A 19,417-nucleotide genomic window follows, 5' to 3' on the forward strand; every position below is an offset into this window, starting at 1 on the left:
ATAGCAGGGTGTTTAAATACTTATTTTCCTCACTGTATATATATATATATATCCATTCTGACAAAAACAGATGGATGAACACATTTACATGGAATTACAATCACACTGAAAGCTCAGTGGCTATGACAATATATTTCTAATCAGAAAAGTTGAGAGTTCAAATCCCAACACCACCATAACCATTAACTGCTCAATTGTGTAAATAAGATCATTATTTTATGCAAAACTGTCTGCAAAGTGTGTTAAATGTAACGTAATATAAAAAAAGAAGTGTATTGATGAATCATTCAATCATGTTCGTGTTCAGAATGGGACTTACAACTGACTGAGCATGCGCTTCATTTCATCTGTAATATTTAGAGATCCGGCAACCTCCTTCTCAGAGTGCTCGCTGTCTGCCTCCACCTCCGCATTCTCCTCATCAGACACAGCCTTACGCTCTTTCTTTTTACACGCTGCGGACACCTTTAACACACAAACACACACACACGAATGCATGCGAAACCTAATTACCTTTTTATAGCAGCAGAGCCTGACAAAAGTAAAGTGCTCTTTCAGTTTCCACAGCAGCACTGAATAACAGTAAAACTCTCCTCCCCAGTCTGTGGGATTAAGCATAATTAAAGGGCGCTAATGCCTTTGACTGTTATTGTTTAGTACTCTGGCAATCAGTAAAAATGACCTTTATCAACTTATTCAGCAATCATGTTGTAATGTTGTTCCCAGACCTTCCAGTGTTTATGCACAATTAAAATTAGATAAACAAGTAGTGTAGCAGAGAGCACAATATAAGCATTATATTGACTTAACACAAATCACACACCAGGAAACTAATTAGAACTGTATTTTATCAAGTCAAGTTAAAAAACGACTTCATTTAAACATCATGATGAAATGTGTACAGCAGTGAAAGCATCCATACCCCTTTATGGTCTGCAGGAACTCTAGAAGGACTGACATGAAACATTTTGCTCATGTCCTCAGAGTTCCTCTGCTGGGCCACGTCGCACAGCTTGGCTGTGATGTCGATGCGTCTACAAATGTCCATGTCCACCTTCATGGCTTTCTCTTGAATTTTGGAGTCCAGATCTGACATTTGCTGAAAAGTAAAATATAACGCACAAGATGATCAATCTGTTACTGATTATTTAAAGTTATCAAAGAAAGGAACCTAAGGTTGATTCATTTCCTATAACAGCATGGCCCAAATTACATTTTTAATCTTCTTTCCTGTAATTCACTGCTTTTCCTCCATCGAACATTTTGTGGTCGTAACAGAAGTGAAATTTCCCCTCACAATTAAAAAAAAAGGGGAAATGCAGTGTGTCCTGATGCATTGCATTTTTCCACAGGCCAGCCTTTGTGTGATACATAGTATTTGGGATTAGGGATGAGTATTTCTTTTCCTATTGCATCAATGTTATTACTGTTAAAGTGTCTGATATCTGCCCTATAACTAGTAACATAAAAATAAATAAATAAAATAAGCAAACAAATACATAATAAAAACAGTAACAAACCAGTTTTGAACATGGAAAGCCCCTGAAGTTGTTTTACACCTTTCATACCACAGCCAATGTTTACAGAGTCTTAATTATAAAGAAATAGAAATTATAATTGATCTGCTTTTATTTACATTTAAGGAGGTACAAATGTTTGAAGAATGTTAGTTCCTGTTATTACTCCCATTACGGAAGTGATAAAGAGAAATTCCTTCTTTTATGAAGATAAGGCAGTAGTATATACTTTTTCCTCTGGATAAGGGCGTCTGCAAATGTAAATGTAAATATTCACCCCATATACAAAACACCCACAATGCCCAAAACCCCTTCATCCTAAAGACTCGCTCTTGGGGGAAAACTTTATCTGTAACTGTTACAAAGTGCTGACACTTAAAACTCCTTTAAAAAAAAGTCTCATAATAATAAGCTTCCCCAAAGCAATTGATTTTTAACCAGTATTATGGGGGGCACTTGTCAAGCCCGACCCTGTGCTAGAACCCCAGCTTCCTAACATCACTGGGAGATGTGAAGAAAGAATTTCACTGTGCTTTAATGTACATGTGACAAGTAAAAAGCACTTTTAGCAATAAAAGGTTTGACATTATATAGGCCTTATTTCATTGAGATGCATAGAGTAGGCTAAATTCAGGTATTAACATGCACATCAATTTGCCACTGAGGTAGTAGTCAAAGAGGTAAAAGACAGATGACACAGGTCAGGACTGAGGTGCTCAGCATCAGGTACACTTGTAATTTACATCTTTGTAAACACATACAGTCCAGACTATAAAACATGGAGTTGAGTGGTTTATAGCCACAACAGCAAAGTGATGAACCATGAGGATAAAAGAACAATGAATGCTTATCCATCTTTCTTCTACAAAAACAGCTGTTATAAGATTCTGGTTAAGAGACTGAATGCAAATTGCTAGCAAAAAAAAAAAAAGAGCAAAGTAACTGTTTATGCTGATTAATTTATTTACCAGAAGGACTTTATCCTGGTCACGGTGGATCTGGAGAAACAAGTCCTGAATGGGTCCCATCACATTGCAACATTCACATTCATTTATACCTAGGGGTACTTTAGATTAATCCAAACTTTTTGGGAGGTCACATTAGAATGCCACACAAGAAGCTTACTCAGACAAGGTGGAGACAGCAGCCAAAACTGAACTGTCACTTTATTTAATCTGTTTTATTTTTTTATCAATTGCACATATAGAATTTACATTTAAATACTTTGGGTCTGTCAGTGATTAACAAATTACGCATTAATGTCTTGCAATCCATCATTATCAAATGCATATAAAATTTCTCAAAAAGGGAACTCGAACAATAAACAAGCTCTAATAACTTTCCTCTGCATGTGATATAAGTACTGTAGGTACTGCAGAGCAGTTTTGTGCTTGCTCTTCTAGCTTAATTAGCAAGTCTAATGCTTTTTAATGTGCAGTCCTAACAGAATCAGTCACCACATCCTCCTTTCCAGTCTGGTTTGGCATCATTACACACTAAGCAGAATCTCTACCCTGCTGTTATTTTGTAATGAGAAAATCACTATCTACAGACTCCCTTGACAGACATGAAGGGAGAAAGCTGGGAAAATCATAGCTGAACCCCCTCACCCTAGTCGTCCAGAGGCTTCCTTCCCAGCAAAGATGAGGAGCAAGAGCAATAAACACTAGATCTAACCATTATCTGAGCAGCTTCTAACTCTAGGTCATTGAACTAATACTGCTTCTGCAATCCGATTATGTGTGACGTTACTATTAATTGCATGCAGCATAAAGCTTTATGTGAAAAAAATTTGTTTATTTTTAATTATATTTTTTTTCTACCTACACCTAAATGCTCTTTTCAAGCTTCAAGGTTTGTAGGAATGTTTAAAAAGCAGCATCAATTAAAAAAGATACTTACATCAGACATGAGACTCTTATAGACAACCAATTCCGCTTTGAGCTGGTCTATCTTTTCACTAAGTTCTCTCCGTAGAGCTTCAGACTCCTGCACGCTCTGTAGGGGACACAGCCACAAAGAAATCACAGACATTTATTTTACATTCAACACCAGTGCTGTAAGCAAACATACACAAAAGGTCACAACCAATGAAGCCCAAAACAGCTAGTGGTCTGTTAAATATAACTGTCAGCAATTGTCTCTTTCAGAACTGAGCATTACAATACAATACATCTTTATTTAAATTTTAGTGTTATTTCTGGTCAATGCAGACACAGTGAAGCTATGTCTCTAAATATTCAACGCTGAAATTCACGTTTTGGGAAATACACTCCGTAAATGTGGATTTTTTTTAAACCAGATAAAGTGCACATAAATTACAATTTTTGACCATTTCAAATGACAATTGTTCAAAACATTTACCTTTTGGCTTTTAATCTCACCAGCAAAGCTTTATTTCCCTGCACTTCACTGCTTTCTGCTTCCTAAAGATTTCTGTGGTGAGCATTTCAAATCCATCCTGCCAAAAATAACCTTCTTGATCTGACCTGCTTCTCCTTTGCTCAGCAGTACAGCATTCTATTCACATATCCGTTTACATTTAAGTAAATTGGTTTGTAGGTTGATCACCAATAAATGATTAGAAAAAAAAAGGTGGGGGATGTCATTAATATGATTATCATGACTACCATTATTTATGCTAATCAAGTATTAGACATTATTAATTCTTCCCTGTTCTTCTGAGTGGTCTGTATGCAACTGGAAAAGAAAGAAACTGGCAACAATGCAGATGAACTTTAAGCCGGTCATTTTGTTCATCTGAATAGGCAGTGTGTAAAATCAAGTCTGAATAGAAATCACTTTTTCCTGTTTAACTACTGATATATCGTTTAAACACAAGTGGACCACTGTGAATTGTGCCCCCTGTATCGAAAGCTGTCCTCAGTAAAACCCCAAAGAGCATAAGATGTGGAGCTAAACAGTGTTTGGCATGGCTGAGCACTCACTTGTTGTAAAGTCTCCACCATGGCCTCCATTTGCTGGCACTTGGACAACTCCTCCTCCCATCTGGAACACAGAACACAGACATCTGGTCAATAAATCCACAGAAATGATCATGTCAGGTCTTCTCACCTCAGCAACAAAGAAATCTCATAGCATCTCACAACGGCAGATATAATATACTATAATGAGTTTTGGTTACTATGAAGAGGATGAGGACTGTTGTATAGACTGTTAAAAGTCTTAAGGTTTCATACAATATTTAAAAACATTTAAAGAGATAATAAAGTGGTATAGCAATTATACCTACTGCTTTGTATTCTTCCTTAAAGTCACTATGGTGATGGGAGAGACAACAAAACAGCAAATGTTTAACACAATCCACTGTAGAGAGTCGCCCAACCTGCTTTGTTTTGACTTGCCATGTTAGATTTTATGGAACTACTTCTACAGGTTTGCCCCTTGGTTTGTTTCCTGAGTAATTAGTAAACTTTTCCATAGCATTCACACAAACAGTGCTGTCTCTCAGGTCACAGACTTACAAACTAAATAGTTAACGCGATAACGCTGCCTTGTGTGTGAGAACGTTTACTGCGCTTTCACAAACCCCATCATTATTGAAACCCTCTTTATAGGTTTCTTTACAAGTTTTAACACTGAAGGTATTTTTACTTTTCACAAGTGATGAAACTCAAACACCTTTTCCTTATAAGGGAAGAATTTTTTATGTTGCACCAGGTCTTTCCCAGACAAAGGCATTCCCTAATCATGCCATGTGGTCAGAATACACCTCCTCCACACATGTCCTCGCTCCATCTTTCTCTCTCTCTCTCTCTCTCTCTCTCTCTCTCTCTCTCTCTCTGTCTCTGGTGGATACCTTGCATTCCTCTCATAGTCTAGGCATTGCATACTTACTGCCATTTGCCTGTAACAGACAGAATGTACTTTGGCTTACGAAAGTAGCCTCTTGAAATCTCGACTCAAATGCTGACTAGAGCTTTTATTTTACTTATATTTTATATTATTGCTTTTTATCTCTATAAAATCTACTCTAAGCCAAAAGACTTGTAATCTATATCCAACATACAGAAAACAAAATAGTATATTGTTTTAAGCAGAACTGCTGAGGGAAAATGACTACTGTATTAGGAATAAAATGATATATAGTTGTGAAAATAATATGATTTAATATGATATGAAGCATGACAACACATTCGGGAACTGGTGGAGTGTGATCCGGATATGAAACCACCAAAATATTTCAGTTAACCAAATCGAGTACTTGTAGTAGATGTATGTAATAATCATTAGACAGTCAGTCACCCAATTTCTGGGTGACTGACTGTTCAGTCCCAATTTCTGGGCTGAATAGGGAACTGTGAGCTTGTTTAAATGTTCTTGACTTTGTCATCGAGTTTCCTTTAAAGATGATATGCACTGCATCTATGCATTTATTCTCCCTGCTTCAGAAAAATCAATCTCTCATCTGTCCGGACTCCAAAGTGGTAACAAGCAGAACTGCTCACAAACAAAAACAATTGAAATTTACAGTCATGAATTAATCTTTAATGTTTATGTACAGCATGTAACGATGTATAGATGTAATCATTCAGACATGTAAGTAGCTTTACTTGACCTTTCAAAGCAAGGAACAACCTTAGTTTTGCTTCGACAAGAAGATTTTCGAGTTAAAAAACTAGGGACTACTGTTGGTTTGTAGATTAATAAATAATAGACTTTTTTTTTTTTTTTTTTTAAGATACGCCATTGGCCGAATGGCTCAGACAATAGCAGGACACTGAGACATTCAGACTGGTGTATAAGTCCAGTGTAGCTGATTAAAGTACTGCCCAAGGGCATGAGAAACTGACTTCACTCATTTCCTCTGGCCCACTCAGTACAGACAAAAATATCATTTCAGCCTAAAAGCAATACAACAAGCTTAAACAAAACAATAATGTAATAGTAATAAACATGTATTTATTAAATCATTATCTTAAAAAATACGAGGGCATATATATCTTTCATGTTATTTCTGGTATTTCAATAGAAAACAGGTTTGGTGATAAAATAACAGTTAAACAGTTACAAAGCATTCCTGTGGGCAGGCATCATATTACAAAAACATAATCTATTTCTGTAGAAGTGTACTTCCCTAAAGGCTTATTAGCATTGCCATATAACCAGAAAGAATAGGTTTTGGGAATGCAAACAATGCATGGAACTAATAAATAAAAAGTCTCATTGTATGCCTGAATAAGAAGAACAAAGTTTGTCATATCACTGAAGTTCTATAGAAGTCATTCATGCTAATTGTATTTACTTTTCTATAAAGGAAACAGCGGCGGAACACACACACACACGCACACACACACACACACACACACACACAGACACACACACGCACACACACACACACATATACCTGGTTTATATTCAAATTATATACCCTTCATTTAACTGATTTTACTTTTATTTAGGTCTTTATGTGCTTAAAAGCATAAGCACTCTGAACAGCACTCTGTCATTGTTTCTTCAGTAATGACTATAGTTATCACTAAAAGACTGAGATAATCTGCTGCCCACGCACAGTCTGGCTGACATCATGGCTGAAACAGTGCGAGACCATCACATGTCAGAACAGGCTTTAATGAAGGAAAATTGTTTTGAGAACTAATGTAACCTAATGGGAAGTTTATCAGATTGCTTGTTATCTGGATGCATTTATACAATAATGGTCCTGGTTTTATATCACCCTCATTCACTTTTTACATATCTCTCAACACATACCCCAATAACAACTGATCCCATGTAACATACGCTGAGTGTTGTATTGATAATGTACAGAGGACACAAAATGACTCTGATTTGAATGCGTTTTTGATTAATAATGCCAATCAAAGTGAAGCAGATACAAACAAAAATATTTCATATACTTGATGAAACATCGTAAACATGAAAGGCAGCACGAGGGGTACACTGCTAACAGCATACACTATTCAATTGAAAATGTCTACAGGCAAACCGAGTGATAATACTTAGAGCGTGATTTCTCAGCTACTATTGTCCATCGAAAGTGAGAGACACAATAAAAAAAAAAAAGTCCTTTATTTGAAGTCCAAAGTAAGCCCTATTTAATCCAAAGTCACTAATGTAGCTAGCTAATGCACTTTAACCAGCTAATACAGCTGGGTATCAGCACAGATTCCCATAATTGGTGTGATTTTATTTCTATTTGATCTTTTTTAATTCGTGAGTTGATTCTCGATTTGTATTTTTCCGATTCCATTTATGATTCGATTAATACACAGTGGATTCCATACAAATTGTATTTGAAGGTCAGAAAAACTAAATATGTTTGCCACCATGCTGTATGTTAAAATCTTATTTCAGGTACACACAGATAAATTCCTTAAAATACAATCCATGGATCTATTTCAAAAGTATATAAAAGGCTTCCATATCAATTACTTTATATTTAATTTAACAACAATCAACATGCTTCCACCATTCTAAGCACTAAGCGCGCTGGTGCCTATGAAGTTCATTCTTGCGGTAAAAACTCTTTTCACACTGGGAGCAGCGATGCCACTTCTCTTTCGTATGGATGTGATGGTTCGTTGTGTCCAAGTCCCTGATCTGGTGTGCACAGAGAAGTGTTTTTTTTTTTTTAAACACCTTTTTTTTATTTATTCAATGCCCAATAGTGAAAACTAAAGGTGTTAACCCATGTGATGAAAGAAGTGGGCTCAGTTCTTCCAAACGACAGAAAGATAACGCATGACCATGAGCCAAAGAGGTTTGTGGTTAAACAAGGCATTATAAAAGAGCTGAACTCGCTTGATCCGGTTAATCTCATGACAAAAGAACTGGATTCCACCAGTTTCCATCAAGAGCATTGGGTTTTAATATCAACACTTAAGAATTAATTTAAATGCATGTTGAATAAAGGAAAGATTTTGTCACAGCTACACCACTTTTTTATTTAATTTTAAATTCCAATTTAATGCAAATAGTAAGAAAAGCGGTTTATTTATTTTGACTTATTCTTTTTTCTCACATAATACATTTAAGTAAATTCCCCTACATAGCTGATTTGCCAAGCTATGGACAAGGAATGGAAAGTTGTATTCTCTGAGATAAACCATAGCGGCTGTTTTTCTCTCTCACAGCGTTTGACATGGAACGGTGAACGGAGGAATTCTTATCTGAACATAAATGTTAATAACTTATACTTTAAAAAAAAAACAAGAAGTACTCAAATTAGAACTTAAGAATTATAAGAAACATAAAAATACAGTTTTTAAACTATAATCCTTCCCAACAGAGGTTTTTCTGATGATTTTCTGAGTCTGTGACATATTGAACCAGTATCTGAGTGTATTTATTGATAGATACCTCATAGCACTTTTGTTGGCTGTCCTGGTTAAGACAACCTGCCAAATGCCACAAATGTAAAAAAACAAACAAAAAAAAAAACAAGAACAAAAGAATTCAGCAATGAGTCAAAAAAAATAAATAAAAAGTTTAGAAGAATTTCATCCAAGTTCTCAGGAAACACCTTCTTATTCAACCATCAAATGTTCAAATGTACTTATATACAACATATATTGGCCTAAAGTAACACTGCTGAATGCAAAACAGACAGACAAGGCATGTTAATTGGTCCTATGCCACTGTCAGAGGTTTTGACTTCAGCACAGACAGCAATTATGTTAAAAATCTTTCTCATGTGCCAAAGCAAGCAAGATTTTGTGCTCACTTAAAATGAAACAAGCTGAGAATCCACAGAATGCAATACGATAACTGAAAAAAATTCCAGCAAGTGTCAAAAAGTCAGTTCTCAAGAAAGATAAATTTGAGGTAGAGGGGATAACGTTTAATCTAGTACTAATGATCGTAATATGATATGCATATCCTTGTTTAACAAACACAACAAAAGATAGACATCTTTCGATAATGCTCCCCTTTATTGGGTAATGTACTGAAATCTGTCATGTGCTACCGTCAAATGCTTGTTTTAGTTACTAAGAATCATAAAAACATTTTAAAGATATACCCCATCTAACCTCCTGTGGCATTAAAAATAATCTCTTTTCGAGTTGCATGTTTGAATGTTCTGAAAGAATTCCGATATTTGTGTGGCTTCCTGGAAAATCCCTTTCCATGGTCACATTTTGCCATTTTCTGTACATACTTAAAAAACTTAGTGGCTTTTCTGAACCCATAAACTGTTTCTCATTTTTCATGGATCTCAACCAGAAGAAAAAGTCTGACTGATCTCTGTCTTTCTTTGTTTTATGTTGTTGAATTTTTATTTTTTTTTCAAGTTCTGCTGTCATCTATACAGAGTGCAAACTGTTCTGTGTTTTAATGATGACATGATGAAGCAGATGCATTACAGACGATTTAACAGCTGGCATCCAATCAAAGATTGGGTTTTATACTGCAGTATACAGCTGTATAAAAACCTAATCAAATTCTCTGACATTCACTGTTTGAGAAAATCCAAGTGTTAGTCTTACACATCCCTGAGCAGTCTTGATAAATGTCCTCCTTACACAACATGATGTTTACAAGTAAGTGTCAATGCAAAGTCAGAAATGTATTTAAATAAAATTATTTCTACATAATTTTGGTACAATTTCCAAACTTCTGTCACAATGGCCATATCCAATGGCATTTCCTAAACTGGCAAACATAGTTTTCAGTGTTCTAAACCATGTATTAATTGAGTGTATAAAATATTTGGTATGCGAGATCACTAAATCTCAAAGTTTTGTATGTACACTTTCCTGCAATTCTTCTTTTTTATTCATTTTCAGACAGATAAATAAGTTAAATAAAATATAAAAGATGATAGAGACAAAAGAGAGAAGAGAAGAAATGCCCTTCAACATCAATGAACTGAAGTACTATATTACAGAAGAGTGGCTCAAAATTCCTTCTTCTTCAAAAAAAAAAACTAAACTAAAAAACAATGTAAAAAAAAAACGGTAAACCTCTACAGAAAACATTCCCTTCATTTTATTGTTGTTAAAGGTGGCCCTACATGTTTCTGAATTATAGGGTGTGCCCAGTTTTCCATAAATAATTTCTAAATGCTGGTTTAAAAATAAAAAATAAAGACTTGAAGGAGAGTGTAATATTCAAAATGTAATCACCAATCTACTACCAAATTCAGAGCTTCAAACCAATAACTTGTAATACTTAATTGAGGTTTTGTGCATCCCGAATAATAAACAAGCTTTACAATGTACAACTCTGACAAGCATGTTTTTCACAGTATCTATTTAGGTGTAAAATACTGCTTTTGCAGGACTGTGAACGGGACAAATGGAAAGAAGATACATCAGTGAAAAACATGGACCAGCCATATCCCTAGGGGCTTTTAGAAACACATCTGTTACCAGACTAAGAGAGGAGAAGGCTGAACTCAGATCAATATTTAGACAGGCTACACCCTAAAACTACTTTATCCTGTGTGTATATATCACATATACTGAACATACACTATACTCTGTGTGCACATTAGAGGGAAAAAAAGAAAAGAAATGCTAGTACACAAGAAAGATGACAATTCTATATGTATCTACCATGTGTTAAGTCGAAGTTCCAATTATCCAACCGGCTAATCCGGTGGCAGCAGATTCATGCAGATTCATGTAGAAAACTTTACATAAAAACAGCAGAAAAGGAAACAAATGTAATCTCAGGTACTTTGAGAGTTTTGTAACTTTTTGTACCAGACAGGTTTGTTTGAGTGTTTCAGAGACTGCTAATCTCAATGGATTTCCACAGGCAAAAGTGTACACAGAATGGTGCAAAAAACAAAAAACATCCAGCATCTAGCAGGAACTGTGTTCCGCAGGAGCAAAAGCACTAGTAATGTTTAAGGTCTGTAGAGAATGACCAGACTGGTTTGAGGTGGCAAGAAAGTAATTGAAATTCACATAAATATACATTCATTAAAACCGTGGTAAACAGAAAGGCATTTCAGAAAGCAGAAACACACCAGGAGGATTGCAAAGGGTCCAGAAACTTTCCATGGGAACTTCTGGGTAATTGGGAAATATTCCAAGTTGAAAACTTACCAGGAATTTGATACATGTGAAACTTATTTCAGGATTCTTTGATTAATAAAAAGTTACATTTAAAAAAATGTTTAATATTCTACAATATTACTGTTGTTTCTGTATTTTTTATCAAATCAATGCAGGCTTGAATATTGAGCATAAACGACTTCTTTCAAAAACCTTAAAAATTATAATGTGTGCAAACTTTTGACCACTACTCTACTTCTCTATGATAACAGAAAACTGGCTAGCAGAAGGTAGAGGAAAGAGCATCACAGCTTGAGCTAGCTTCATAAATTGTCAATTAAATAGTGCTAGCTTACATTTAGCATATCTGATTTACTGGCTGGCTAGCTACTGTATAAACACATTTTGGTATTTGCTAGTTAAACTTTAATACCATAGATAAAATATATTTCACAAGTAATATTAAAATGTACTTGAATAGATATAATCTTCAGACTTAAATGCAGAACTGTGGCTTCAATATTCCTGTGGTAGTCAGAGCCTGGAAGAAGAGGGAATATTCCCCCTGGGTGACTAAGGGGGATTCTTTGTGGGGGATGGTCTTTTTTAGACAGATTTTTTTTTAAATGATCTAGGGTCTCACCTAAATGTCTGCTCAGTGTATTTGTTTTTACACAATAGCTTGTACACAGCACAAGTTTTAAACACAAATGTATGTAATATTTATGTAATTTACACGAATACTTGCCAAGATGGATATTTTTGATAAATTCCAAAATGTTTCTTTTATGTTATGGATGAATGCACATGTGTGGCTTCATTAGCCAATTCCCCGAATTTTGCAACCGTATTCATAAATAGGCCTTTGAAAAAACTCAATCATGTGCAGGGTCTCAGAATAATGGGTGGAACACAGAGGACAAAAAAACAAACAAAAAAAACACAATCTCTAAGAAATACTGTTATTTTTATTGACTAACTAGTAGTGCTTGACATCACTGACTTATCTCACATGTAGATGAGTAAAGAAATGTGATTATTACAGTACATAATGGTTGGTGGAATGAATAATCAGGCCTGACTAAAGCATGACAGTGCTTTCATAAACTAAAAGTCATCAAGCCACCGACTTGCCATCCTGAGTACAACCAGATTATCATCCACTGTTGATCTTTGGACATTTAACACACAACAAAATTGTTTACAATTGTCTGAGAACTCCTGAACAAATTACACATCATTCATAATTAATACCTTTATTGGAATTGTTTTAGTCTTAAGACATGCCCCTGCTCCAACACACCTACTAAACCTGGGGTTAAATAAATGTGCAGTATTTACTTTAGGTTGTATTATATTTTCACAAGTCTGACTATTAGCTCTCAGTAATGAGTTTGGTACATTTTGTTACTAAATCCAGCCAAGAAGCAGCTACTTTCTAAGAAAAGCAAGCAAACATCCCTCACAATGCAAACAACCAAGCATACCTTTTCCATTAGGATACACACAGGATTACCCTGCTGACTTACGACTAACTTTACAGTAACAATATAAAGATAAGGCGCTGCCAACTTTGTCAGTCTACTGAATGTATTTTGCATCAAAGCATTATATGAGTCTTATCATTCTATTACTTGTTCAAAATGAATACATGAAGTGTGTTTTAAAGGACATGTGAATATCCAGTGTGCTTACAAACTTCAAGAATCTCAAGTTTGTGACTAAAAAAAGTAGTGTGTCTAAGGTTAAATCTTGTTTTCAACACAGATTTCCACTTAAATACCAACAGCTGCTCAAAGCGGCAATATTACAGGCTTGGTTTTCAGCCCACCATCCACTGCATACTTGAAGCATCTACACGCCTGGGCAAAAATAAAATACAAAAAATTGGGCCAAGCCCAAAACGGCTAAAATAATAAGACTCTGATCATCTTAAGAACAAATCACAAGTCAATAAAGGAGCGAAAAATAAACTAATGCACACTGAGTTTTTTATTATCTCTTCAGTTTTTTCATTACTTCTGCTGTAGTGATCTCTAATGGGAATTCACTAATATAGATTCTTGTACACAAAAGTAAAATCATGATAATGATTTACATGTTTAATATACAATTCAAAACAAGTTTAAGTACTCATCAAATATTTAAAGCAATCAACATTGAACAGAACAACATCAAATATACTAACTCTAGAAATACCACAAAAAAAAAAAAGCTATTCCATACATTCATTCATTCATTTTCTCCCGCTTATCCGTAATTCGGGTCGCGGGGGCAGCAGTCTTAGCAGGCCCCCGCCTTCGACTGCTGCCCAATCCCCACAGCACCGTCCCTTACGGCCCCTCCTGCAGGTGGTGAGCCCACGGGAAGAAGCTATTCCATATCAAGGTAATTTTATCTATTTGTTTGAAATCTTGCTCATTTCCTGAACAATGACATGTGAAGATCATTAAAAGATTTTAAACAGTTTTACCATTTGGGCTTGGCCCCTTTTCTCATGTGTGTTGGCCCATTATAATCCAAATTACATGGAATATCTTTATCATGTGCATCAATGTACAACTTCTGTATTCTTACAGCTTAAATACCAAATCAGGAAGATTCGCCTATGTTGAAACTAGGGGGAAATCTGACTAAAAGAAGGGATAGTTGGCCAATGTATATGGGCCGCATTCATAGACCTTAGGGGCTTTTAGAAATGCACATCTGTTTTTCCCGAGAAGTAGACAAGAGGGCTGAACTTGCCTAAGTTCACATCAGTATTCAGACAGACTACACTCATTAAAGCCAGCATTACATTATTATTTTGTAATAAACATAAACAATCTATAACACAGCCATAATGAATCTGCAGAAATTAACTAAAGGATTATATCGTATGTAGTTTTTTACTGCTGGTCATACAAAATGAATTTTAAAACAGAAGGACTGGATGTGAATAGAAAGTTACAAAGCCAAAGATCGCAGGGACCAAAATGATGACAAGACACAATGCCCTAATTCCTCTGTTTCCCTGCCATTCCTCAGGGAAATGATCTCACACTGTATCTCACTTCCACACAATACACAGTCAGACAAATGGTCTGTCCAGCAGTGTACAGCTACCATCTTGAAAGCTGAGTCATAATGGTCATCATATGGCAGGGTGAGAAGGCAATCCTCCTGAGGTGTGTGTCTTTGTGTTCATTATGTGTGTGTGTTTCTTGTGTGTGCCTTATGACCCAGGAACATATTCACCAAATTGTTGTGTAACACAGAGAAAAATTGTGCAGATCTACCAAATACTAAATCAGGTCAGGAGGTTAAAGACATTCCATGGAGCATGAGGAGTAGGAGGATGGGATAAGAAAGGAACAAAGATATAACCAGAAGGAAACAGGGCTTGAAATTGGGAAATATTTCAAGAATTGGCTGTTCATTATAAAAATACAGGACGTTTTTTGTGTGCTCAAGATCAACACCTTCTGATTAACCAGTTTAACAAAATAATATCTAATTTTCTAAATAAGACTTTAAAAAGACTCTAATGGATCTAATTCTTCAAGAATTTTAGCTTTCTTTCAGATTACATTCAACATGAACCAAGGACAAATCCACAGACATGTAATAAAAAAAAAAAATAAAGCAGTACTTCAACAAGTAGTACTCAACCACTTGATGGTATTTGCTCTTCATGAAGTTACACTGCAATTCCACCAGTAACCCAAAGTGTAGAAGACCGACCCACTTCTGTGATTAATAGTGGCATTCAAATGCAGGTTACTGGATGAGAACTGTGTATAGTGGCCTCATGCCAAAACGAGCTGCTGTCTGAGCATCCACAGTGTATATACATGTGTTTCCAGTCAAATGGAATTAAAGACAGTGGTGATATGACTCTGTAAAAAAAAAATGTTTTTTAAAGTATAAAAAAAAAAATACTTTACTATACTATAGACATACTAAGAAAATCTGTAGGGAAAAGAAAACTGAAAAAATTAAACATTTCAAGTAACATAACCTATTAATAATTCAGGAATTCATAAAATGTTCAAATAATCTTCCTATTTATTTATTTTATTAGCAATATTCCAGGGTAGGCTCAAAAGATGGAAGCCTTAAAAACAACAGGAAAACTTCCTTTCCTGGAAACGGATCACTTCATAACCCATCAGGAACTCACATTCTCAGGCTATTACTACTGTTTTACTCCCCAGTTATTGACGCATAACAGGATTTCTTTATCTTTACTGACCACATAACTTTGAATATACAAGTCATTTGAATTTCAATAAAACAACAAAAAAAAACTACAAGTGCATAAAACACTGCCAATAAAATATTGGATGAATGCTTAAAGTATTACTCAGCTCTAAACCCAAATAAAAACTGTGTGTGATCTGTCTGGCCTTTGTCCAGGTTATTTAGTGATATAAAGCAACATGCTAGACCGGAAATTCCTTGAAGATAAAATAATCCTTTTACACAATAGATTCCCTAATGAATGAAGCAATGCAATGGCTCCATTCATTCACTAGAAGAAGACCATTTCGTAGTCTTCATAGTCTGTTCTCAGAGCTAAGCGGCAATAAAAGAACCCAAAACACACATATTGCTGCTGGAAATCATAAGCATCTCTTATGAGTTTTGGATTAAGAATATATATATATATATATATATACTTAACAAACTGTTTAATTTATTTGTATAAACAAATGGAAAACCAAAACAATTGTTCCAAAAGACAAAAAGAAGTTTCACTCGGTCTCCATAACTTATGAATAGGAGTCAGTATAGAGCAAGAAGAAAATAAATATAAACAAATATAAAGCATACAAATGATATCGATTTTGGTCCACATTCTCAATCTGAACATTTTTTGATACTTGTGATAATGAATGAAACATCTCTAAAAGCTTACATTCTTAAGCAGTGTATGTTTTCTACATAGACATCAGACATAATTACAAAAATAAATCTATAACTACAGTACGTTGGCCCAGAAATCATTTCGCCTAATAAATATGCTTTTATTGTTTTTTAAAGTGGCAGCAAGAAATCACCATCTCATACGGTCCCTGTTTCGATCCTAAGCTCTAGTTAATGCTTTTTCATGCATGTTCTCATGGTGTCTGGGCGAGTTTCATCTGTGTTCTCTGGTTTCCTTCCATCACCCAGAAACCCACTGGTAGGTGGATTAGGAAGCCCCTAGTTGTAAATGTGTGTGTGTGTGTGTGTGTGTGTGTGTGTGTGTGTGTGTATATATACAGTGCTATATGACATTAAACATTAACATTAAAGTCAGGGTGAGTTGCTCGTACCCAGAGTATCTGTAAGTCTTTGTATTCACAGGTTACTGAAGATGATGATATGAATAGTATACATTGTTGTGTTATTGCACTATATATAAACTAATTTCTCACACATTATATTTTTTATTATATTTATATTATATTGCTGGTCATGAAAACCCCCATGGAGGATGCAAATGTTTGTATTTAAATGCTCCAAGAGACCCCTGATGTAAACTTGGTCAAAGATAACAGAAAGCTGTGTGTGTGTGTGTGTGTGTGTGTGTGTGTGTGTGTGTGTGTGTGTGTGTGTGTGTGTGTGTGTGTGTATTGCTCAGTAAGCAGCTAGAATGAACTTGCCTCTTCCTGTATTCCTCTCTCTCTCGTTTCACTTTGCCCAGCACGTTGTAGATGGCCCTGAGCTCTGGAGTGATGGTGTCGATCTGAACCCCAACTCCATCCGTGTGCGTCCATGAAACTCCAGGCCCGTGATGAAGCTCCATGCGACTTCCATGCCTCCAGCCATGGGAGTAACTCCAGATTCTGCCCGGGACCCTGGTCTCGGCTAGCGGGCCTGCAAACGGGAGCTCGTAGTCCGTTTGGATCGCTTGCTCCCGGCTTAACAGGCTCCTATAGCGCGATTCTTCCTGCGCATTGTGCAGCTGAGTCTCCAGCACTTTGTTCCTGCGCTCGAGATCGTGCACTTTGGCCAGGAAACAGCGGAAGCGCAGGTTTAACGTCTTTAAAACATGAATGTTGGAGCCTAAATCATTCCTCAGGGCGCTGCTCACCCCCGAGCCCCCCGCTCCGGTCACCGCCGAAGCACCGATGATACGAGGCAACGGCGTTTCCATGTGAAGTGCGGGGCTTTGGTCAGGATAAAGATGAGGGAAGTTGTCCATCCTGGACTGGAAGGGGTTCATTCAAACTAAAGCATTTAAACCTGATTTCATCTCATCTCAAGCGCAAGGTGCACTCCCTTCCCATCCCATCCCTATCCCTCCTCTTTCCCTTTCTCTCTTCTCCTCTCCTCTCCTTCCTTTATCTAATGTCATATAAATAAGAACACATCGCCTACTGCTTCAACCGGGGAAATACACACCACCTAAGCTACTCTAACGCCTAACAGAGCTATGAGCTCCCAGCAAGGCCAGTTATGTGCTCCTGGAAAAGCTCTCGCTGGTGCGACTACCATTCCGAGCTGCTAAAATAAGCTTCTTCAAACGGGAAATGGCAGCAGGAGGGGGGAGGAGGTGGCTAGCAAACACACACACACACACACACACACACACTACGCCCGTCTTTGAGGAGGGCAACGTAAGTATATTTGCGTGTCACGATTGAATGTGAAAGAATAAACCAAGAATAAATCATTTGGAGCTGCAAAGCAAAGGGAAGTCATTATGGAGGTAAAGATCTTCAGAGAGCTCTAACAGTGTAGCTTGATGCTCTCCACCTCTAAGAAAGAAGCTGTCATGCGTTATTGGTCTGTTCTTTTATTCAGTCTGTGATTTCGAAAAGACAAGAGCTTGTGTCATGAGGTGGAAATTGTAGAGATGTCTTCAGATCTTTACAGTTTCCCAGCTAAAATGATAATTATAATGTTTCCACTAAAAAATACCATTACAATTGCAATTACAAACTAGCTGTTAATCAATAAAAGTAACAAATAATGTTGATTACTTTAGTTGCAACTAAATAAATCTTTTTTGGAAATTGGATGTTTCACGATGTCCTAATGGTCCCTATTGGTGTCCACTAGTCATCAATATAGGTTCTACAGATTTGCCAAAGGTTTTCCATTGGCCCAATTTTGCTACAATAAAAGGCAACATTTACAAATTACCAGGAGAGACCCACAGGGACTGTTACAGAAGTAATTTTTATTTTGAAAAAATATTAAAATCATTATAAATTTTGTAAGGGTTTCTTTTTTTTTTCCCAACAGAGTTGAGTCACGTTTATTTCTATAGCACTTTTCACAACGCACATTGTCTCAAAGCAGCTTTACAGAATTTAAGAGTTACGGTGGGCAATGTGTGTTTATCCCCGATGAGCAGCCATGGCGACTGTGTCGAGAAAAAACTCTCTTAGATGTTATGAGGAAGAAACCTTAAAAGGAACCAGACTCTAAAGGGAAACCCATCCTCACACAGAACACTGAAGAATGAGAACCAACATGAGCACTGGACTGTAAGATTATGAGTAATGTCCTTTCTAAAGTCTTATACAGTCATTTGAGGTTATGAAACCAGGAGCTAATGAGCAACTCATAAAATAGCTCAACATTTGCGATCATCGTAAATCCAACACCAGCTTCTCCATGCCAGAGCCTTTAAACACTCAGAGGTCCAATGTCAAAACTCCACATGAGGTGGAATCCAAATGGCGCTGGTACGTCTCTAGATGGTTCGGGATGTTTGCAGGGTCGGCAACCTCAGGATGCCTCGGGATGGGGAGAGAAAGAGAAGCAGTGGAGAGGAATTCATGATATAAACAAGCACAAGTTGATAATGTTCATTTGATCAGATGTACTGGAACACAAGCTTAAGATGTGATGTGTGTTATGTGTAGGCTTTGCTAAATAGATACGTTTTTAATCTGCACTTAATCTGGGAGTGTGTCTGAACCCCAAACACTGTCA

The 19,417-nt window shown here is 36.4% G+C and overlaps 1 protein-coding gene across 1 annotated transcript; it reads right to left on the reverse strand.

The window, feature by feature from the left end:
* Nucleotides 1-167: 167 nt before the first annotated feature.
* On the reverse strand, nt 168-17,823 carry LOC310741763 (intermediate filament family orphan 2-like). Its single transcript, XM_083569979.1, has 5 exons — nt 17,134-17,823; nt 4,466-4,526; nt 3,420-3,515; nt 923-1,099; nt 168-465 (listed from the first exon to the last, which is right to left on the reverse strand). Exons 1-5 carry the CDS (start codon nt 17,694-17,696, stop codon nt 316-318), a joined length of 1,047 nt encoding a protein of 348 aa, XP_083426105.1. The 5' UTR covers nt 17,697-17,823; the 3' UTR covers nt 168-315.
* Nucleotides 17,824-19,417: the final 1,594 nt, after the last annotated feature.

Source organism: Silurus aristotelis, assembly GCF_946808225.1.
Source record: "Silurus aristotelis genome assembly, chromosome: 19".
NCBI classification, from domain to species: domain Eukaryota; kingdom Metazoa; phylum Chordata; class Actinopteri; order Siluriformes; family Siluridae; genus Silurus; species Silurus aristotelis.

Excerpts from the sequence above, each read along its gene's own strand:
- LOC310741763 (XM_083569979.1), bottom strand. The coding sequence starts at position 17,696 with ATGAACCCCTTCCAGTCCAGGATGGACAACTTCCCTCATCTTTATCCT. Across the intron at positions 4,527-17,133 it reads AGAGAGGAATACAGGAAGAG|ATGGGAGGAGGAGTTGTCCA; the intron begins GCAAGTTCATTC and ends TCTGTGTTCCAG. Across the intron at positions 3,516-4,465 it reads TGGTGGAGACTTTACAACAA|AGCGTGCAGGAGTCTGAAGC; the intron begins GTGAGTGCTCAG and ends TGTCCCCTACAG.